Source organism: Patella vulgata, chromosome 6 (genome assembly GCF_932274485.2).
Source record: "Patella vulgata chromosome 6, xgPatVulg1.2, whole genome shotgun sequence".
Lineage (NCBI taxonomy): Eukaryota > Metazoa > Mollusca > Gastropoda > Patellidae > Patella > Patella vulgata.
The window spans coordinates 28,434,262-28,458,904 of record NC_065884.2 but is presented as its reverse complement, the minus strand read 5'-3'; the positions used below and the strand labels follow the sequence as shown (position 1 = coordinate 28,458,904).

The 24,643-nt window shown below is 33.1% G+C and overlaps 1 protein-coding gene across 4 annotated transcripts in view; it reads right to left on the bottom strand.

Annotated features, from left to right (window-relative positions):
* The window catches only part of LOC126825716 (unconventional myosin-Ic), an 82,438-nt gene that overhangs the window by 12,796 nt on the left and 44,999 nt on the right, over positions 1-24,643 (bottom strand). For 3 of the 4 annotated variants that reach the window (XM_050555483.2, XM_050555482.2, XM_050555484.2), the window contains 21 exons: positions 23,733-23,852; positions 23,348-23,415; positions 21,752-21,857; positions 21,488-21,568; positions 20,466-20,603; positions 20,013-20,108; positions 19,071-19,151; positions 18,083-18,188; positions 17,067-17,184; positions 15,665-15,778; positions 15,251-15,327; positions 14,546-14,614; positions 14,176-14,260; positions 13,666-13,825; positions 11,667-11,750; positions 11,336-11,429; positions 10,845-10,915; positions 5,707-5,848; positions 4,743-4,813; positions 1,479-1,517; positions 573-673 (listed from right to left, as the gene is read on the bottom strand). In XM_050555483.2, coding sequence (XP_050411440.1) covers positions 573-673; positions 1,479-1,517; positions 4,743-4,813; positions 5,707-5,848; positions 10,845-10,915; positions 11,336-11,429; positions 11,667-11,750; positions 13,666-13,825; positions 14,176-14,260; positions 14,546-14,614; positions 15,251-15,327; positions 15,665-15,778; positions 17,067-17,184; positions 18,083-18,188; positions 19,071-19,151; positions 20,013-20,108; positions 20,466-20,603; positions 21,488-21,568; positions 21,752-21,857; positions 23,348-23,415; positions 23,733-23,852 — 2,021 coding nt within the window. The remainder of the gene's footprint in view (positions 1-572; positions 674-1,478; positions 1,518-4,742; positions 4,814-5,706; positions 5,849-10,844; positions 10,916-11,335; positions 11,430-11,666; positions 11,751-13,665; positions 13,826-14,175; positions 14,261-14,545; positions 14,615-15,250; positions 15,328-15,664; positions 15,779-17,066; positions 17,185-18,082; positions 18,189-19,070; positions 19,152-20,012; positions 20,109-20,465; positions 20,604-21,487; positions 21,569-21,751; positions 21,858-23,347; positions 23,416-23,732; positions 23,853-24,643) is intronic. The other variant, XM_050555486.2, reaches the window with a different exon arrangement.

Here is a 24,643-nt window from a genome sequence, read left to right as displayed (position 1 = left end):
GATAGGAAAGCAAACATGGATAGGATAAACCAGCAAGCAGCAATTTTCGTCAACCCTTCCTTGAAGTGTCAAATTTGACAATGAACCCCTCCTACGTGTATGGTGCTATTGCATGTCGCACATGCATCTCAGTGGTTCTGTTGGGGCGATAAGTTCTTCATCTGTGAACATACTTTCAAAGCATGTCAAGTGTCCATGACTATTTATCATATCACAACCTGCATAGGTATTTGCATTTCAATATCCCCTACTTTTTTTTTAAGAGTATATAAAAAGGTTACATGTCCGGATAAGCGGTTTTGACATTCATATCCAAACGACTCAATATTTTTAGCCGAAATTTTGAGAAAAGACAAATTTCCCCTACTTTTTTTTTGAAGAGTATATAAAAAGGTTACATGTCCGGATAAGCGGTTTTGACATTCATATCCAAACGACTCAATATTTTTAGCCGAAATTTTGAGAAAAGGCAAATTTCCCATTCCTCTATATCGGAGACTCTGTTAAAATCGGGATGGTCCCTTTAAATAGTAATAATATCATCTACATATTTCATATATAATTTGACTTACTTTCCATCTGTGGCTACTTGGACAACATCTTGTTTATGACCAGCTATAGCAATCTTAGTTACTGCCTCTATCACATAATCACTCTGTAGGATCAAATCACCCTAAAATTATATAATTTAAATATAAACACCCACTGGCACCAACACCCATGTTATAGTCAAATATAAATATCTGATTACTGATAGAAATGAATGATGAACATAAAAAAAAGTTTATAGTTATGTTACAAGACTTCTAAGATTGCCATCCCGGAATTTAAATCTATGATATAATGTATGTGAATTCCATTTTATTTTTTAAAAAATATCACCCACAATTAACAGCATTGACCACTGCTCAAAATAACATTTACCTTCAACAAAATAAGTGTGTAAATGACTTTTAATTCAATAAGATATATTGTGATGACCATCCACCGTTATCTAATGAAATCAAACAATACAAAAAGCTCAACATGCTTAATTAACCATCAATATTGATATCAACCAAATTAAACTAGCAACAAAATAATTTTGGATCCAGTCTTAAGTAATAAAGGACAGAAAACACACACAACACATATAATTAAATTGATTTGAAAATGCCCGGTTCCATAACAATTTGAAATTGTGTCATTGAATTAAAAAACAAAACGAGACCCCATGCATACTACTAAAACCCATACTTCATGATGATAATACCCAAGCTATACTCATACATTAAATAATACTATATAACTGGATCCCCTTTGAGATTTACATTTCTGATCAACCCTTTGACTTCATTGGCTTCTATATATTTTCAGATTTATTAAGAAATCTAGATTTTAGACATGCCTGTTTTCCTGTACAGAAATAATATCACATAATACATTTTCCTAGCTGTAAAAAATGAAATCAGCCAAAAATAAAAGACATTCTTGAATACCTTTTTACTTTCACCATCCTCATTTAATTCATCGTCCGACTTTAAATTTAAACATGAAATGAAATGAAATGGGGTTTAACATCCTATTGTTCTGCTCAGACTGGGCTAATGAAGACAGGCATATGCCATAAAGTATGCTATGATGGAAATTTTGCCCTGGCAGTGGCACTATAGCCTACTCTTACATAGAATTCCAACGGTCAAGGGATCTTTTATGTGCACGCCAATGAATACATAGGACCTCAGCTTTTCATTCCATCTGAACGACTAGATAGCTGTCCTTGCCAGGCCCTCCGTCCTGCACCACTGACAAGGGGGAAACACGCTGGAAAATCTCGATGAACTTTCTCTGCCAATGCAGGGATCGAACACGGGACCTCCAGGATAGTGAGCCAGAGTCTTAGCAATTTAGCCACCATGGCTCCCATATAAACATGAACAGAAAACATGAGAGTATGACTGATGAGTACAGACCATTACAAACATATAAATATTTGGAGGAAACTGAATGATATGAATTCTGATTAGATGATTAAAAGATGAGTTGAGTATATAAGATAAAGAGTACAATTAGAAATAGTTGTGAATCATTTGATTATTGTATTTCCACTGTTATGTTGAGTTTGAAATAGCAGCTTTATTATTTATTTATTATGAATGGACATTTGACCAAGAAAATGGGTTGAACTTCAACTTCAGCTGTTGAAGCCATCTAATTGAATGACAAAATCAAGGAGTGGATGCTTTATGTGATCATTCCTTAAAGAAGTAGGAATTCAAGAACTATTATTAAATTTAAATTGATTGTTGAAATAAGTCATACCCTTGAAAAGTTATTGAATAAAACAAGCTCTATAATTGTTATCATTAAATTGTATGTTACAATGCACATAAAACAAGCTCTTAAATAAGACAGCTCTGTAAGTGTTATTAAATAAGACAAGCTCTTGAATTGTCATCATTAAATAAGACAGCTCTGTAAATGTTATTAAATAAGACAAGCTCTTTAAATGTTAAACAGGGTTTAATGTTCACTCGACACAAAGGTCATTTCAGGAGGAACATGGTTCAATTTTATTCCAATAATTCACTTGTGCGTAGGGGTCTTTAGCAGTGGGAGGAAAACCCTACTCCTTGTCAGGTACAAGTGGGGAATCGACACCAGACTCAATGACAGACCTTATGATGCAACGCGCATGTGTTAACCATTTGGCCACCCTTAAATAAGACATGTTCCTTTAGGCAACACAAATAAAATAAGTTGTTTCTGGGGCACTGCCGGCACCCAAAAATGGTTGCAGTCTTTTTATTGATATAATAAAAACAAAAATATGCTGCATGGACCTACATTCGTCATACATGTATGTCCATTTAAGTGTATTAAAATGATTTAGATAAAAATACTTATTTACGGGTCTTTATTATCGGTAATGAAAAAACCTCCATATTTAAATCATGTGATATTGATTAGCTCTCCTGATGAAATAGAAGTTGATACGTCCACACAGAAACTAATTGACAACAAAGTTAAATGCATATTACCGAGGTGTTAGTTAGAAACAGACTTTACTGAATGCATAACTTCAGTGAAATATGATTGGATGTAATTGTATGAAAAAATCTGTCTAGGAGAAGTTGTCATTTTGTGAAAACAGGATTGTAACGAAAACGTTTGTAAAAGGTTCTTGGATGGTACGACCCACTCTTATGTGCATGCTTAATGGAAATCATGGTCTCACATGTAATTCCGGATGACTTTTAAGTCTACAATTTACCACATAATATGTACCACTTTTTGATTGTCATGTCCAGGGCTGTCGGTAATTTTTCACAGATGATTATAACAAATGATTATATTTCATTTTTAAGATTTTTTTTTTAGAATTTTAGCATGCTACAGGTAGCTGTGACCATTTCTGAATGTAGACTTTTGATTTGGTCTCATGTCTGAAGCCAATTCTTGGCAGTGGCTTCCGAAGTCCCACTCATTTTAATTCTTATTTCTTCGTTAGAAAACAATTTCGTCTGCTTTTTATCGTGTGTTACTATTTTTGTTCAATCGGATGCTCACAGTATTTTTCGAATAATCTCTATCTATAGACGCACGCGATATAAACAATAATATTTTATGGGAATTATTACATTGATTTTTCATTTTGCAATACTTTTTAAGTCGTTTACATGTATTTATTTTGTATAGTTTATTTACAATACGTGGGGCATACACTGAATTTGTTTTTTCAAATTGAATACTGATATAATTACTCAAAATTGACATGTCTCGCAACATGAGTGGTACTACTTGATTCCCTATTTCCGGTTTAATAGTCCCAATTCATAGAGTTATGTCCCTGTATTATATAGTATAATGAATTGTGTCTGGGTAATTCGAGAAGAAACTGTCAAGACGGAAAATTTGGTTTTGTTTATAACATTTTATTTGACATTTTATACACGTTGAAAGTGTTGAGAAAGCCCTCTAGTCTTCAAAATGTGGATATATCTTCATGTCAATATCCAATCAAAAACGTTAAGATTTTAATTTTTGATTAGCAACGGACAAAATATGTATAGCAAATTGCGCTGCGATACTGGTTGTCGGCAGCCATGGTAATATCTTTATTGATTTCCATTTAAATTGAGAAAGGCGGTATACATGTTTACATGTAGCCTTGGGATTGACAAATAGTCATTGTAACCTTTATTTAAGATATCGGTATTTATATAATATTTTTAATTAAATTTTCCTTTCAGTCAGTGTTCAGTGCTACATTTTCAGCTGTAAGTTGCCCGAGAAACAAGATATTTATTTTGTGTGCCTTAAGTGTTACCATTAAATAAGACAGTTCTTTGAATGTTATCATTAATTAAAATACAGATGTGACATCACCCTTTGATGTTGGCGTACCATTATTTCAAATAATCGTACGGGCAACTTGCCAATCGTACCTTGTCAAATATTAGACTCGAGTGACGTATTTCACTTTAAACGCACGTGCGGAGTGTCTGTATTTTAAGATGTTTAATGGTCTCGAGCTGAGACATTGCGTAATATATTGTAAAAACACTCGAACCTGACGGTCCTCTTGTTGTTACAATATATTACTTAATGTCTCGCTCTCGACCATTAAACAATACATAATGCAAGCGCTTTTGCATGTTATCATTAAAATGTATGATACAGTCCAAATAACACATGCCCTTTAAATGTTATCATTAATTAAGACAGCTTTCTGTGGCTAATTATGTCATGCATAAATTTACCTTGCTTCCATTGTCTGTTATGTTAACTGTCAATACAAATAAACCATCTGTATATGGACTAACAATAATGCCTACAATAAATGTATAAAATAGTTTTAATTTTATGTAAGGCATAAAAGATTGATTGGATTGACCTTACCAATATCTGGATAAACATTAGGAATCACTTAAGGTGTCAGTGCCACTCCATTATTGAGAGAGAGAAATGAAATGGGGTTTAATTCTCCAAACTGGGCTAATGAACAGGGCATACGCCATACAGTGTGCTATGAGGGAAATTTTGCCCAGACAGTGGCACTACGGCCTACTCTAATATCTAATTCCAACTGTCAAGGGATCTTTAACGTGCACGCCAATGTGTACATGGGACCTCGTTTTTTCGTCCCATTTAAACGACTAGACAGCTGTTCTTGTCAGGCCCTCCGTCCTGCATCACTGACAAGGGGGAATCACGCCGGAAAATCTGGATGAACTTTCTCGGCCAATGCAGGGATTGAATACCTGACCTCCAGGATAGCGAGCCGGCATCTTACCTATTTAGCCACAGTGATCCCCCTGAGAAAGAGGAGAGAGAGAGAGGGAGAGAGAGAGAGAGAGAGAGAGAGAGAGAGAGAGATTTAACATCTACTCAACACAAACTAGGTCATTTCAAGACTAACATATGGTTCAATTTTATTTCAATAATTCGCTTGCGCATAGGGGTCTTTAGCAGTGGGTTAAAACTGGAAGACCCAGAGAAAACCCATGAGGTTGGAGTCACTCTGTTGTAATGTCTACAATAAATTTACACCTCTAAGGGAATGTCGCTTAATTTGCATGACATTTATTTCAATATATCATTTTCTTACAATTAAACCATTTGACACCAAACTTAAGATTAAATTGGTATTCCAATGCATTCATTAGATGACCATTACGAAAAATGCACTGTATCTGGGTGCATATTTGCAGTTTTTGTACCTACCACTAAGATGCTGGAAAGGGAGTTTATCTTTTACTTTAAAATCTTTTTCATTCAAAACATAAATATTTTTTTCTGTTACTATCATCACTCTGTTTCTGGACTTGTAACCATGACGATCATATTTGGTAACTGCTGAACAATACTACAAAAGTTTTAAATAAATACATAGCATGTTGCATTATGTTATTGGTATCAAAATCTAAACAATTTAATTACCAAAATGCCACAGTATGAGGCTGATGTCCCCCGATAAAATCCCAAAATAAATAGATGACACATAAAATGTTAACAATCAAACTCAGTCAAGGTTTTTAAGTAGCTGGTAGTGAAACTATACACTTAAGTTTCATTACTTTCGATCAGTTAGAATCAAAGTTATCTTGTTCCAAAGCAGCAACCAATGAAATTGCTTAGCCAATCAAATTGCTTATCGCTCTGCTTACCCTGAGCAGGAAATACTGATTATCAAACTTAGTAAAGGTATTGATTTTGTCATAAAACTATACACAAAGTTTTATCACTCTCAATTAATTAGAGCCAAAGTTATCGTGTCCCAAAGTATCAACCAATCGAATAGCTTATCTCTGCTACCCAAGCTCATCTTCGAACTCCATCAAGGCATTCACCTAATAAACACCTACACTAAGTTTGAACATTCCAACTCAATTAGAATGAAAGTTATTGTGTTCCAAAGTCACGACCAATCAAATTGCTTATCGCTCTGCTTACTCTGAGCAGAAAATGCTCATTATCAAACTTAGTCAAGTGTTGATGTAATGAAATTATACACCAAGTTTCATCACTCTCACTTAATTAGAACTAAAGTTATCGTGTCCAAAAGCATCAACCAATCAAATTGCTTATATCTGCTTACCCTAAGCAGAAAATGCTCATCTTCGAACGCCATCAAGGCATTGACGTAATAAACACCTACACCAAGTTTGAAGATCGTAGCTCAATTAGAAGGAGAGTTATTGTGTTCCAAGGTTTCGACCAATCAAATTGCTCATCACTCTGCTTACCCTGAGCAAAAAATGCTCATTATCGAACTTAGTCAAGGTATTGATGTAATAAAACTATACACCAAGTTTCATCATTCTCACTTAATTAGAATAAAGTTATCGTGTCCCAAAGCATCAACCAATCAAATTGCTTATCTCTGCTTACCCTATGCCGAAAATGTTCATCTTCGAACTCCATCAAGGTATTGACCTAATAAACACCTACACCAAGTTTGAACATTGTAGCTCAATTAGAAAGACAGTTATTGTGTGCCAAAAATTGTGACAGACAGACGGACGGACGGACGGACGGCAGACAGACAGACAGACAGACGAACCCATTTTAATAGTCCCCTGCTTTCTTCGAAAGGCAGGGGACAAATAAAATCAATATCACAACTATGAACTTCTATGAACTTATTGACTATGGGGCGCCATTTGTAAAATAATTATTTAATTTTTTTTATAGCAAAAAGCATTAGATTTAACTCCGAATATATATATTTAGATAAATATTAGAACAAAAATGGCATATATGTAAACATCAAAAAATATAGTAGCTAAAAGTCGAGTTTTTGGTCTATGAAAAACTTTAAATGTTATATCTTGATTTCACATCGCTTAGTTAAATATATAGCTAAATGTGCTGTTTTTCCTAGGTATAAATGCTAAATACTAAATCACTGAAAAATTAAAGTTAAATATTTAGCTAAATATATAAACATTTAGCTAAATATATAAACATTTAGCTAAATATATAAACATTTAGCTAAATATATAAACATTTAGCTAAATATATAAACATTTAGCTAAATATATAAACATCTAGCTAAATATATAAGCATTTAGCAAAATATATAAACATTTAGCTAAATATATAAACATTTAGCTAAATATATAAACATTTAGCTAAGTATATATATTTAGTTAAATATATAAACATTTAACTAAATATATAAACATTTAACTAAAGAAATATATTTAGTTAAATATATAAACAGTTAACTAAATATATAAATATCATGCTAAATATAGCATTCAGGTACTAAATAGTACTGTGTTGTGCAGTCAATGGAAAGTTGTACACTATGTCATTGTTTAGTGTGAAGTCACTTACAACAATAATTATTTTACAAACGGCGTGGTGCGGTTGCGCTTTGTAAATTTAACTATATGTTTAGCTAAATATATAATTATTTAGTTAAATATATAATTATTTAGTTAAATATATAAATATTTAGTTAAATATATATTATTTAGCTAAATATATAAATGTTTAACTATATATTTTAACATTTAACTAAATATATATTTAGCTAAATGTTTAAACATTTAACTAAATATTTAACTAAATATTTATATATCATCAAATCTCTTGTTTTGGTCTTAATATTCAATGCTAAATGTTAAATATGAAAATAGAGACAAATCAAGAAATATTTATATATATTATGTTAAATATTGAATTTTTGTTTTATTTTTAGTTTAAATATTAAAAGTGAAAAATTTGCACAAAAGTCGAGATTTAACTATATATATAAATTTAAATTAAATCTAGTGTTTTTTGCTATATAAAAAGCTAAATAATTAATTTACAAACGGCGCCCCATAAGAAATATTTATTAATCTTCTTTAAAACCGCCACACAATATCTACATTTCATGTCAATATTTTATTTCTTGATTAAATAAGAATTTTCGTTTCAGCTGGTTTTATTGTGTGGCTTCTTATAATAATTTGGTTTCTTTCAATCAAAATCAAACAATGAATATCTTTCCTGGTAATGAAACCAAAGATTGTTTCCCCAAAGATGTCCTTGTAAACATTAATAAGTATTTTTGATGTAATTATTGACTAGATTTCATGTAGATAATAGAAAATATATATTCAAAATTAACAGATCATATATATTTTAATTTCATTATCACGTTTTGGATCAGGTTGCTAGGCAAAATTAACAGAGGAAGACTGAAAATTAAAAGCCTACCACTACTAGGATTACTTTTAAACGACAGCCTAATATATGCCAGTGATAATTTATTAGGCTACAAATACAGTGCACACTTTACAGATTTTATCACACAACATGATCACTCTTAATTAACAATACACCCAGCGGTCTCTTAAACATATGGCTGACAGTCTATTGCATTATGCATTTTTGTTGCAAAACTATATTTATTTGAAAGGGTCAAACATACTGCCAACAACATATAACAACTCATTTGTATGCCTGGCATATTTCTGATTATTTGTGGATAATGGAAAATCACTGACGATAACAGTTAGTTAGATCATAATTACTGTGCATATCAAATCTCTATCAGTTGCTAGGCAACATGACAGTTACTTCCTTAGTGCAAGACTGATAGTTAGGCCATATTTGATGATTCAGATTTACCAGTTTGTGAAAACACATTTTATGCTAAAAAAAAAAAAGATTGCTATGTTCATGTTTAAGCAAAGATGGAAAGGATGACCTCAATATTTGTTTACAATACCTGGTTTGAGTCTAGATCACTGATGGGATTTTGCCTGTATATTCCGGACATGTCCAACGCTATTTTCCAAATGTCCTAAATTGTCCGACATGAAAAATGCCCAATCGGACATCAATACATGGTGAATAATACTCAAAATTCCAAAATTAATATAGTGTACTGAGTGTATAACTACCACCCAACCCGATTATTGTTGATAATAGGTGGGATTGATTAGGTAATTAAGTGATCAACGTATTTATTGTGTTATACCGTCTATACACCTACCTTGATTAACTACTTAATCTGCCTTGATTGGCTGACTTAATCCTTTGTCGGACAATTCATCAATCCAATCCTGAATAGAAGTCATTGCCTCTCCTTTGTCGGACTATATATAAATCCAATAAGAGTGATTATAAACTGGTAGACCAAGGGTTACCACAAGGCGACAAGACCGCCTTGTTGTGCGACAGCACCTTCAGATGGGTGGAATTGGCCTAAACGAGAGAGTGGGTCCTGTGGTGTTCTAAAATCTTGGTCCAAGGAGAAGAGGTGGCATCACAGCAGTGCGCTACATCGATCAAGCTCTCAGACCCCATGTCATACCACATTTCGCACGTCATCGAAACAACGTTTTCCAGCATGACAACGCCCATGCCCACACCGCCAGAGTTACTTGGGACTTTCTACAGTAGAATGGTGTCAACGTTATGCTCTGGCCAGCCCTTAGTCTGGACTTAAACCTGATTGAACATCTTTGGGATGAAATTCAGAGGAGACTTAATAAAGTCGTACAGAGTCTAAACACAGCTGATGGATTGTGCCAGGCTTTTCTGAGAGTGTGGTTCCAGGTGCCAATCATCTGGTCCACTCCATGTACAGAATGTATACAAATCATTGTACTTTAGGAATGTATACAAATTACTGCATTTTAGGGTATATATAAGTTCATATAGAGTATTATTCACTGAGCCACTGTGACTCCCATCTATATGTACAACTATAACTTGAGTAGGCGAATTTTCCAATTTTTGTTCTTTGTTCATTTGAAGAAATTTTTATTTCATAGCCTTTTACTAAGAATAGAATAAATATAAGGCCCATATTGATTGGTCAATTAGAAAGTAATTACAACATTCTGTTTTTTTTTTCAAAGTAAAATTGTTTTGTTTGGTTAACTGAACTAAACCAAAGTGGAAATCTGGGAAAGTAAAATGAGAAATTAGCAAACAGGAAACGTGTTTGGAGTTGGAAAAAGGGGCCTATTTTGAATGCATTTACTGGACTTTCTGGTTAAATTTTGAATGGGGGTAGTGTTTTTAAATAAAACTTAAGCAAGCTATTACCTATGTCGAGGTGTATTACGAAAAGGTAGTGGTTTGACTTTGTCGTGCAAGTGCTATTTAGCAGTTGATGTCACCCAATGGAGAAATAGAGCAATAGGTTCTGCGACATGTTTTTTTCACATGTCAATTGTCGTGCCTTCATCAGTATATGTAAATGTGGACTATAAGTCTTGTTTTCCACGAAAAAAAAGGAGCAACTTCTTGCATTATTTTTAGTGAAAGCATACTAAGTAACTGAAACAACTTGTGAGTTTGCTACAGTAATTTACAATTTACAAGAAGATGTCAAATGCAAAATCAGTACTTACAATAACTTTCTCGTCTAACTGTTTAACAGTCGCATCAAATACACTGTTTTTCAAGGCTTCATGGTGGGCAGCTGAAATGGAATCAGATAAAAGATGAAAGTAACGGACCCCCAAAAGTTTCTGTAATACATATTTGTCAAGAGTTTCCCAATTTTACGATTTGTTCTGATTGGTATGTTATGGAATCCTTTAAACATTATATGCATTATAATCAATCTTGAACATTTAGGAAATTTTCATTAGTACACCTGCTATTTAGAAACTGATTCATTATTGACTATCAAAACTTTGTGTATAACTTTTATTTGGTAATCTACAAATAGTTTATAGAGAAATATGGTAACACAGTATTGACATATTTTGGTTTAACAATTCTAGTAATGCCAGCAATGACTCATTTTGAACCATGTGGGGAAATAAAATTCTTAGCTATGATACCGGACAACCATTTCATTTATAACTGATACCAGGATGTACAAGGTTTATCTTACCAAGTCGACTGTCAATAAATGGTTCCTTTATGCTGAATTTATAGGATTCTTTCTTCCCTTTAAATAACCTTTCTGCTATCACTTTCTGTTCCAACTACAATTATAAAACATATTTATTATAAAATTTCTTCTTTACGTCATAAAGTTCAGACAGACAAGACCCTATCTTTTTTTAATGTTCAAGACAATGCTTGTTCATTTGAAAATTAAATCTAACCCGCCATTTTGAGATGTACACACTGTTAATATATCAGGTCACCATCAGATGAATCAGAACAAAACATATACAGATAATGTATTTTATATTGTCACTTAGGTGTAAAATATTTACCTGTATTTTTTTGGCAGGTTTCAAGTTCTTGATATATTTCAATACTAAATTCTTCATACACAGTTTATGTAGATCATTTGATGTCTGGAGAAAAACAAAAACAAAAAAATGGAAAACACTTTCTCCTTTTATTTTCCCAATAAAAAATAACCCTAAATCTCCAAAAAACAACAAAAATAAGAACTTTAAAGAGAATCTTGATTCTCCTGTTCCAGAAAACTATTTAGCCCAACGCAAAATGGCCTTCGCACTTATTTCTGTTTTTGTGAGTTGTAGAAGACATTCGTGAAAAATATTGTCCCACAACATTCTAAATATAGACAGTGAATATCAGGCCTCCTAGCATGCCCAGACAGGAAACTGCATCTCATTCCCAAGATTTAAAAAGTGAAAACTTTAAAAGCGGGGGTATAAAAATACATAACTTTAAGTGAAACCAGCACATACCATGCAAGATACGCCCACATTTTGCAAGAGATGGAGATTTTTCGAACAATCAGGGCCATAATCCAAGAAGTTACTGTCCGAAATGTGCGAAGGAACCGATATCTTTGGGTTACAAAAGTACATTTCACTTTATTTTCCATACAATCAAAGGCCATAATCCAGGAAGTTATGATCTGATATGCATGAATATCGAAAGGAACCAAGATGCACAAATATCGAAAGGAACCAAGATCTTTGGGTTATAAACATGTATTTCAAGTTTCATCAAAATTGGATAACAATTGTGAGCTCTAGAATGTCCACAAGCTAAAAACGTGATTTATCGTACAATCAGGGGACATAATCCATGAAGTTATGGTCCAATACATGCCAATTTTGAATTTTGGGAGATAAACCAAAAATTGTTACCTGTAGAGTGTCCACAAACAAACTGTGAATAGACAATCTGAAGTCCGGATGGACAAGGGCGATGACAATATACGTCCACATGAAAATGTGGCCGTATACAGTGCTCACTCTTGGTTCCATTTTTTTCAGCCAATTTTTTATTTTAATTCATTAATCATATATTTTTCCACCCCAAAAAAATAATATCTATTAGGTTTTTCCAGTAATTTTACTTTCAATGTAAATACCGGTACATAAAATTATTATGTTACAATTTACAAAATTCTTGTTTGCTTTGCAGAGGACCATTTTTTGAACGCTTTTTTAGTACACTACAACCAGTTTTGAATGAATTTGTAACAAACCTTAACCAAGGATTTGAAAATTGCCATTCATCCCTAAAAGATCGAACTTTTCCAAATACACTTAAAATTTTACGCTTTTCGAAATTTTTCTCTGACGCGGACTTTTGAGGTAGGCCTAGACCTATTGTTTAAGTGAAAATCACTTCAACATACAAGAATATAATATCATCAGATGAACAAGAGTATCATCATTAGGCTGGAGCATTTGGTGGTGGCATACTTATATAATCTACTGTTTATATTAGAGGTAACCAGTAAATGTTAATAACAGGCCAATTGCCTACAGATGAACATAAACAGTTCATATGGGCGGCTTATCTGACAGCCCCATTTCACTTGCAAAGAGATACACTGTCAAAAGTGAAAATGGACGTTTTTGATTTTTGTCTTAATAATGAGTAATTGCTCCACCAATCCTCAGACATTCACCAATTTGTTGTGGCATGCTCCTAATCAACCCTCTAATCACGATTTGGGGCAATCTGACCCACTCCTCTTGCAGTGCCACGGCCAATTCTTGCAGTGTTGTCGGTTGACGTTGACGAACACATCTCCTGATCAAATTAAACGTAACACACTAAACCAAAGATATGCTAAACAGTAAATCTTATGCAAGAACCGATAGGAAATCAAACATGGATAGGATAAACCAGCAAGCGGCAGTTTTCATCAACCCTTCCTTGAAGTGTCAAATTTGACAATGAACCCCTCCCATGTGTATGGCGCTATTTTATCGCCAAAATCATATTTTTATCTCAATTGGGCTTATAACAAAAAGGAAAAAAAAATTTCAAGGTTACCTCTTCCAAAAGTTCTGGTGCTTTGGGCCATTTCTTGTTTAAAACATTCTTTGGCAATTCATTTTTGAGCTTTTCAAGGAAATTCCACTTGGTGTATTTAATAAAATGTTGGTTTTCATCACAGGCAGGTTTCTTTCTGTTCATAAAGCCTATGATAAACCTGTATACACAAATATAAACTCCTACAATAACATATTTATTCCAATATCATTTAAATATTCTAAAAGACAATGCAAGAGAACTGGGCAGAAAGATATAAACAAAACAAATGACATAATTCGATACATATTCCCCAAATAAAACAGAGAAATGAAAAATATTCAAGAAATGTATGTGGACTATGGTGTTCAAATCAAAGTGGTCACTTTCATGATAAAAAAAAAATACTCTAATGTCAATGTAACAAGGTTATTTTTTTTTTCACTATTCACTTATTTGTATTAAAATATCATCCAATTGTCAATTAAATTTAAATTTGATAAAACATTATAATAGAAAGGTTTAATTTACTTTCTGACATCTTGAGCAGCTTTCTTGCGTTTTTCCAATAATTTCTTAGCAGCATATCTTCTCCAATGACACTGAACAATAATAGCTGTAAATTGAATCAAAACAAATTGCTTTTAGTCAGGATATTTCCTGACTATTATGTGCATTTCAGATGAAAGATAAATGTGCACTGAAGGAAGTAATAATTAGTTTTTATTTTCTTTGTTCTAAAAAGACATATTCACAATCTTGATAGACCATATTATGTAGAAAAACATTCCTTATATCAGTAAACATCTTAATTGAAAAATTAAAAAAACTTTCTTTTCACTAGTTCAATATTCTCCTTACATGGAGATAGTTAATTTAGATAAAATCCACATCATCATACCTGACAACCTCATGTGTAAAAATTTCTTTCTTTGTGTAAATCCTCTGTACTGGGATTGGATTTGAGTTGCTGAAAAAAATTTAATAAAATATTGGTAAAGAGTTAATCAAAAAAAAAAAAAAAAACGCTTTCAAACAAAAAAGGACAGGCAAGCAAAGCATGAAAATATCTGATGATCACCAAATTTAATAATATCAAAGTTTCCTTGTCGGAAATCTGATTCTATCATGATCACAGGCTTGAAAAAATTTGTAGCCTCTATCATGTTAACAAGGTTTTTGGAAAAGAATGGTTAACTCTGAAACGGAAGTCTCGGAGAGCTACCTATTAATAGGGTTTTGTCCTTTCATGATTCCATGAACTTCTACGGCCAACAATGGGAAAAAAATTGGGACCTCCAGGTTAGAAAGACAGCTCCTTACTCACTGAGTCACTGCAGTTCCCAGTTATAAAAGTGGATGGTCTATACAAAATTTTATTTTACTCCACAGCTTTCAAAAATTACCCTATATCTTCTTATCCCATTGACAGCCAAGTTTCTGAACGTAGTACCCACAGATGTTGTCTGGATTTAAACAAGCTTAGTTTGCAGCTAGAGAACTGGTCACTATTACTGTGGGCACTACAACGTCAGAGCCACTTGTGTTGAAAGGGTTAATAATAGATAGGTCAATTTGAAAGAAAATAATTATATACTTAGCTCACCTAAATCATGTTTCTTTAATTGAAAGGCATCTTCTGTTGCAAATAAAACTCGAGGAAATCGGATAAATAACTTTGTCCTGAAAAAAAATATAATATTTCTTTTCCTTCTTGAAAAATATATAATTGAACAAGCATTTATAAATGATATTTTAATGTTGACATAAAATCAAACATTCAAATAATTTTTCAAATTGGAAATTTGAATTGGATTCACATGAAGATTTCATGTCCTCAAGACTTCAACTAGTAAATAAAGCGTAACCTAGTTCTTAGAATAGTAAATAACTACAAACAGGATAACAGCTAGTTCGAGGATGAGATAATTTGAGAATATAAGTTGTTTTTAAAAGATTCTCATTGATTTATTTCAGGAGAATCCTAGGTTTGTATTTTGAATAATTTGTTTGTACTTACTTTCCCATACGGAAATCATCTTGTTGATAGTTCAAATAATTAACTAATTCTGCTGTTCCCTCTTTAGGTAAACCATGGTAATGGGGCCATGTTGATGGACAGAGGCACTTATATCTGTAATATCGATTAATGGATTAATAAAATGATTTCCAGTGAGGTTTATTTCTGGAATATTCTTGTATGTTTTCTTAAGACTGTTTAACCTGTTAAGTGTGTAGGGCTTTATATAACGTCCTGGACAACTGCCACTCACTGTGTGTAGGACGTAATATAACGTCTTGGAAGTATTTTCCCCAACCTATTCCTAGAACATAGTTCGTCACGTGGTGGGGATTCCCCCACGATCGCAGCATGTGTATAATGGCTCTCCTGAGTGCGTTGGTTACGTCTGGTCGAGGATATCTTTGCCTGAACATTTGCAAGACGACACTGATGATCGGGATGAGGCGTATTTGATAAACGCTAGTGATATAGACACTGAATCTGAGCCTGAGGGTGATGATCTACTGTAGTACTACAGACTTTTTTTATTTGTTGTGTTCCTTGTGATCGAAAATAATACTACAGCAACAATGATTTCACAGCTTTATTGGTAAACTGGCAATAACTTTGCAGGTTCCTCGTTCTCAATAGTAATGACTGGTAGGAATTTCTGGGTGAGCTCTAATCCAGCTCGCCTCTACACCCTAATTTATACCCCCTAATTACTGCAGGTCTTCGATAACCTTGACGTTAATTTCCACGCCATATAAGGAATAAAACTCTTTATTTTCCATAAATAAGATAGGAAACATTACCTACTTTTGGTCTATCAACCATAGGTCAATAAACAGCTAGAATTTGATGACTATTTGACAATGATTATAATTTGACCAAAATATCACTGTTTTTTTACGAATAACTATATCCACGTTCATTAAGTACGTGTGATTTGACTTTATAGACAAAATTGAAGAGACAATTTTATAAAGACCCAAAAATGTCTCAAGGGCCAAAGTGCTACACCTGGCGATCTTAGTGCCAGTAGTAGTGATAATGATGGAGCTGCTGGTGATATGCTTTATAATTAAAGGGAAGGGACTCCGTTTACCGTTAGTTTTAATATGGATTCGGACTACTATCATTTGTATTCAGGAATAAAAAGGTTCAAAAATGACGTTTTTCGTCAAATTAATTACACAATAGGGGGTAGTTAACGTTTTAAAAACTACATGCTCAACGGGTTAAAGACCACAATTAGATTGTCTCCCCTTAACTATACCCTCAACTGAGGAAGCATTTACAAAAGACGAATTAATGTGATCATTCCCAAAGCAAAGCCAAAATCCACTGAATGCTGAATGCAAGTACCTATCTATAATTCAATATACTTATTGATTTCAAAGTATACAAGTTGACATACCTGCGTAGAAATACTTCATAAGGTCGTCTATAAGCAAATCCCGCTCTTCTAACACGTAAGTTCTCCATTAAACCAAGATATTTAACTTGATGGGTTACAATTCTTTCATCAAAAACACCTGAAATTTTATAATATTTCACATCAAATATTTTTCAATAACATTGCAATGATAAATTTTAAAATCAAAGATATAGCAGACATCCACATATTATCAGATCTTCTTGTTAAATGTACTAATTACTTGGACCGTGAACTGAATGGGGCTGCATTTACCACATAGCTGATTCTCACAAAAGTAAGACTGACAAGGATTATCTGACAATTTGATTGATTTCTTTAATCAACATGTAATAATCAACTAGATTGATAAATGGCAATATTATTAAAACTTGACTTGGGGTGTTACATAGTGTAGGTGACAGCAATGTCTTGTTTTTAAATGACATTAAGGAAATTAAAATTTCTTGACAAAAGAGAAGCCATGAATTGTTTTCAGGATTAAAATAAAAAGGCAATCACATTGATTAAGTAGTCGATCAAGGCAATTAGAATTCCTCTCTTTATTGGTTGATTTCTCAGTTGTTATTTGTCAGACAAACAACTATTTTTCCCTACCTTAATAGTAAGTGCAGGAGGACTTCACTACATGCAAACAGAACCAAAAAGACAAACATGCGGATGTGGCACTAACTACACAGATACTGCTAGCAATAAACAACAAATATCGAATCACGTGAATGGATCTGGGGTAAATCGTAAGTTTCCACTGTGCTGTACAGTCCCGGGACTGTAGTGATACAGACTGTACTCAAAATGAAAAAAAATAACAATTTTTTTCAAGAGAGAGGCAAGAATGTGACTGATCATGATATTGGTCATCTCTTGAATGGCATTTTATGATGTCTGGACTGTAGAAATAACAACATATAATTAAGTCAATGTATTTAACATATGAAACGTGTTGTATAGTTGTATATTATGACATACTACTGAAGAGGATATTACTAGAAATGTACCTGCTCGTTTATATTCATTAGGTTTAATACATCGTACATAAGATGGTTCTTTAGACATTAATATATCCATTAACATTGATAAACTAGTTTTAAACTGGGTAGCTGCCTGAAATAACAAATCAATGTTTCCAAATGTTGAATAAATGTCTAGATTCTATAGAATTACATAAATTGACCAAGATTTACTAACAATGCATAATTCTGAAATATTGTTTACAATATATTAGACACAATACTGAATTAGCATTTTTGGTGAATTCTACAAGAATTACTACAAAAATTATTTAGAAGTTTGTTTACATAGACCTATTAACAATTAGTGATAATATTGATATTTCAAGCCAAAAATCTTAAAACCTGAGAGCAAAAATTCTTGTTCACACTAGCATATTTTCATATTTCTGTTTTAACTGATTCCATATATAAATGTGTGATAATGTTAATCACTAACTAACAAAAGCAGATTGTGATGTAATATTTAAAACAATTATAATCCAAGAGAAGGACGATAAAGGAGGGCGGAAGATTCCCTGAAACAGCGAAGGCATGTCTGGATCTCAGTGATACATCCGGGGACGAGCAGGAACCGATCTGTGAAAAATATCAAAAAACAGTATCCCCGGCAACAAACTTGTTCAGTGATAGATACTTAATACAATTGATATTTGGGTTGTACAAAAAAATAATCTAGACAGTCCTCCAAAAACATCTCAGGGAGGCTTATATTTTTGTGTTTTTATTTTTCCAAGAATTTTCATGTGGCTAAATAACTTATCACAAACATCACATTTTAAGGTTCTACATTTATTTCATCATAGTTTAATTCATGCTGTTGACATATGAATGAGTGTCAATCAATTTAGATCTTTTTTACTTTTAGAAATAGAAACAGGTCTGTGAAGTAGCGGAATATGAGAACAGGCATAATAAATCTTACCACAATTGATATTATCTACGACAAAAATGCAAAAGATGTTTTATAACTTACAGTTTCTGGTCGTTTTTTACTCTGTAATTCTTCTGATGGGAAACATTCGGATGTAATTAAATTAGTTGTCTGACTCATAGCCTGTAAAATTCATTGAAATGGTTACCATATATATTTATCTAGCTATTCTATAATTCAAACAGAATATGAACATGTGTATAGGGCTGACAATAGTACAACCAGTGTATAGAAACATCAACATCTTTCTGAAGACAAAAATATTCACGTCTATATTACTTTATGAGACGGATCCACGGAGTCAAACAAATAGCACTGAATACAAACTACAGATATTCATCAACACTCGTTTCCGAATGACCCTGCATATAAAATTACCAAACAGGAAATGTGGGGAAAGAACAAACCAGAAAGTCAAAGACAAATTTATTAAAGATTGCATTACAAGGCAGGCACTGGAGTGGAACCCACAAGGCAAGTGAAAGCAAGGATGCTTAATGACGACCTAGAGAAGATACAAGGAATTAAATTCCATTGCTGGCTCGTCGGGAGAAGTAAAGAAAACTTTATAAGTAATCAACAGAAATTTACTGTGATGTCCCACTTGAAGAGTAGAATTCAGATTATATACATTATCATTGAATAATTAATCTGAATATAAAATTTTGTTAGTTGTGTTTTTAGATGTATAGATTAGTGATCATACAAATAATCACATTTGAATAGTATTTCAAGGCTATTTGATCTGAGTTTTTGAAATACATCATCCGATGTATGGATGATGAGTGTTTTATCTGGCCCACTAGTATTAATATACTCACCAGCAGCAATGATGCTAACTATCAAATCAATGTCAACAAGTTTAAAAAAAACTCAGACCATAATGGTATGAAATATACTGTGAACAGAAAGAACTAAAGAAGAATAGGGCTGGCAATTAGATTTTGCAATGCAACTGATGGAGAAATGCAGAAATTGACTTACCTCTTTAAGATCACGGAATAACAGATCATTGTTTTTATCCAAAAAGCCTTTAACATTATAAGTCACATCTCCGGCATAATGAATCAATCGAAACTCCTAACAGTAAAAAAAACATTATTATTATTAAATACTTTTAGCACATATGTGCAGGATACTGTCTGCAACTATGATCCAAATATCCTGCTTTCAGTAAAATACACGAACTTGAATGAGTGAAATTTATCTCTTAAATACATGACAATAATATTGTAATATGTTTAAACGGACACGTTACTGGACCCAATTAATAATCACTGTTTTTGCAGGATGTTAGTTTATCCCAGAAGGTTTAATATATTTGCCAAAGAATGCCATTATTTAAATTTCCAAGGCGAAAAATGTCTTACTAGTACCACATTGGTCTCATTACAGTTGACAACAACATACACAACAGTTTAATCACAACTAACTTACATCTCTTTGTATAGTTTTTCTGGTACTAGAACTAGCTATTTTATGACTAACGAAATGTGGATGTTGTCCAATAGTTTCTGATAATTTTTCTAAGAAAGTTTCATCGGAAGGTTCACCAGGTCGTAAACATTCTTCATCCTAAAATCATAAATATATAGGTTTTAAAGGTTTAGTTGAAGTCTACATCAAAATACTAGCATCAGCTACAGCAAATACTTTTGTATTATTCTGTTATATGTGAGTTTGCTATCCATATTACAAAGTAATAAATCTACAAAAACGGGCCGTAACATTAACAATGCACCAAGTGTCATATATTCCCGAAGTGATGTAAGTTCCTGACGTGACATAGATTTCCTTAAGCAACATATATTTTCTGATTTCTGACATATATTCCTGAAACAATATATTCCTGAAGCAACATATATTAATGAAGCGACATATTATATTCCTGAAGTGACATATATTCAGCTCATTAACCATTTCTACACATACGGGTGACTCGTTTTAATTCATCTACTATGTGATGTAACCTCTCGTTAAGTATTTAAAAAGTTGTTGTAGGACCAGAAACAGAGATACTTTCGATAACTTTTAAATGTAGCAATGGTTAATGAGTTGATAAGGCTTGTAAACACTGCTTCAGGAATATTCAAATGCCTAGATTAAATCTAAATATCAAAGTTAATCCAGTCAATCTGTAGAGAACTCCACCTTGGAGAGTGCTGACCAGAAATGTCAACAAAACTCAATGAAAAATTAAATATTTTATCGCTCAAAGTCATACACCAAATTGAATGAGGTATTAAGATCTATCTACATGTACACTGGCACCTCCCTTTAAGGTAAAGGTGAACATTACAGAAAACCTGTTTAGTATGATATAGGTACCGGTACCGATTGACTGATGTCTATAGTGACATCCTTCTGTACATTACAGGGTATATCAGTAAATCCCAACAACTGTGACCTAATAAAGTCCCAAAGTATTTTCAATTTCAATGAAATGTTAAAAATCTTACCAATATTGCAATGATGCCCATCGGTTTTCCTTCCACTACATCACAAATAATCTTGTTATTAAAATATTGCACTGGAACCCACTGAAATACCAAAAATATCAATTATTAACAATAAATGTTACATTGACATTTTGAAGTTACACAAGTCACAATATATGAAGATTTTGTAATTAGAAATGAAGTTTTAAATATGTATTTAATCAAAATGCTCACCTACATACATACAAATTGATGTTTTGTTATAAAAACTGAAGTAAGACTGACCTCAATTCCCTCTCTTTGATATTCTTCCTGTTCAGATTTTAATGTCAATTGAATAAATAACTGTTGTAATTTCTCATTACAATAATTTATACAGAACTGTTCAAAACTGAAATAAATATAGGTTTACATATTTTTTGTTTATAAACAATAGGGATTGGGGAACAGGTATAGCCTATTAAAATTCTCGGAATAAAGCTAAGTGACCAAAGGTTGTCATGTATTAATTCTTTTGTAGATAATGGGAGCATTATAAAACAGATCAAGAGAATCAGTAAATTTTTGGAAATAACAGCTCCCTAACATAGCTCAACTGCATAATCATAGACCTAATCATAGATTTCTAATGACTTTCACATAAAACTATTGTTCAATTAAACCTCTTCTATTGGTTTAGAAGAACCCTATTCTCATCTTGAAGTAGACCACGTTTCGGCCACTGTTAAAAAAACCATGTGGACTATAGCTAACTGATGGACTAAACATTGTACATTCCTTCACAACAAACCACACACAAATTTTTGAACAATTGTTTATCATTTATATGCAGAATAAGTATAAATTAGACTTTTTACTTATTGACAGAAAGAAAATGTGACAGTAATTAAACAAAAACATAGTATAGCAAGAAATATATGTACACCACTTGTCTGAATTTGACAGGATCCCTATTTATCTTAATCCAAACAATCCCAGCAGGTTTGGAGGAAAAATCTTAAAAATCAGTGTGCAAATTTTGTTACATTTTTTTTCTTTTTGCCTTAAAGGACAATATTGGTGCCAGTCATTATCATATATGTGATAGAGCTGGTTAAACACATTCCAAATATAATTTTAATACAGAGATCATTGCTACGATAGCTGAGTAATACAGGTTTCCTGAATCTGAAGTGACGAACGCCAAAGGAAAACACGAGTTATCCCTCTATATAACTGGCTGATGTGACGAGTGATAACAGATTCACGTCCGAATTTCTGCTCACTAATAATTCCTTCGAAGACCAAAAGTTGTTATACGGGACTGTAAGAGGATACCTGACAATTCAATAAAGTAATTGAATGTCATTAGATAAGAGAACGCAAGAAAATTAGAAATAGTCCGTACATTCCCTTGTTTATATTCATTCTATACCTTATAAAAACATGGTAATGCACAGACTTTTTCTGTTTTTCTTTCGTGTTCTCTTATCTAGTGGCAGTCAATTCTTTTTATGAATTGTCAGATATCCTCTCACAGTCTCACACAACAACTTTTGGTCTTGGAAGGAATTATTAGTGAGCAGAAATTCGCCCATGTATCTGTTATCACTCGTCACTTCAGTCAGTTATATTGAGGGATGCCTCGTGTTTTCCTTTAGCGTTCGTCACTTCTGATTCAGGAAACCTGTATTACTCAGCTATCGTAGCAATGATCTCTGTGTTAAAATTATATTTGGAACGTGTTTAATTAGTTCTATCACATATGTGATTATAACTGACACCAATATTGTCCTTTAAGACAAATTAAACAAGCCCGTACAGTGGATGGATGGACTTAGATGACAACAATATAATTATCACACATGAGATATGAGTGTATAATAAAAATATTACACATACCTATTCATAACAAAGATTTCAAAACCATATATATCTAATAAACCCATCAAAGAACATTTTAATTTATCCTGAAATTAGCAAAAATAAACAAAATGATATCAAGTATGAAATTCTGCAAAAATTATTGATTTTCTATTTGTTGAAGTAGAAATAAAAATATATTTATTCGACGTGCTACTAGGTCTGTCATAAGATTTGATTTCAAATAATAAAGCTAGCACAGAAAAAAAACTCCCATCAACCTGAAAATATATCTAATCTTCGGAGTGTTCACAAGGAATTGTGGATGTTTGGACAGGTGGCCACAATATACAACCACAATGATCACAATATACTATCACACTGACATGTGGGTAGACAAAAAAATTAAATACATCTTTATTACCTTTTTGGCTAAAGCTTTGTTGATTTTTTGCACCATCCAAGTAAAAAGTCGATCATAAATCCCCTTAGCTAAGGCATCTCTGGCATACATAGCTTGATCGACATTCAATGGTGTTTTTAACTACAGGAAAAAACCTCCATATTAATGACAAAATGATTTCATCCAATAAAATAAAAGTTTAATTTGGAAAATAGTTAACTGAAGGATACTGTAATATACTATTCAAAAAAAGTAGGGGATATTTGATTTTTAAGTGTTATTAAAGTCACCTAATGAAACTGACGAAGAAACAAAGTTCACATTCATCGATTTATTCCAAATGATCGTTAGACTAAGTAAGGCACAGACTGACCATTATAAGGGTAAAATGATACCCGGGGTCAAACAGCAAAGTTACCACAGCATCACAACCAAGTCAGTAACGGGTAAATCCTCCTCTGTTTGCCAAACAAGCATTGATCCGACGTGGCATACTCCTAATGAGACGTCTAAGGTCATTTTGGTCCAGATTGTCCCATTCCTGTTGCAACGCAGCAGCAAGTTCTTGGACATTGGCAGGACGTTGTTGACGTTGACGTAACCTCTGTCCAAGCATGTCCCAGACAAGCTCGATGGGGGAGAGGTCGGGACTCAGTGCTGGCCAAGGTAATGTGGTGATGTTCTGTTGTTGAAGGTAACCTGTAACGATCCTGGCCCTGTGACATCTTGCGTTGTCATCCTGGAAGATGAAACGGCGGCCATGACGTCGTGCGAACGGCACAACATGGACTGCCAAGATGTTGTCCCGGTAGTACTGGCCTGTAACACGCCCTGCAACAACATGTAAAGCCGTTCTTCCAGCAACAGTGATGCCTCCCCACACCATAACAGAACCACCCCCAAATTGATCATGTCTGATGACGTTAACGTCT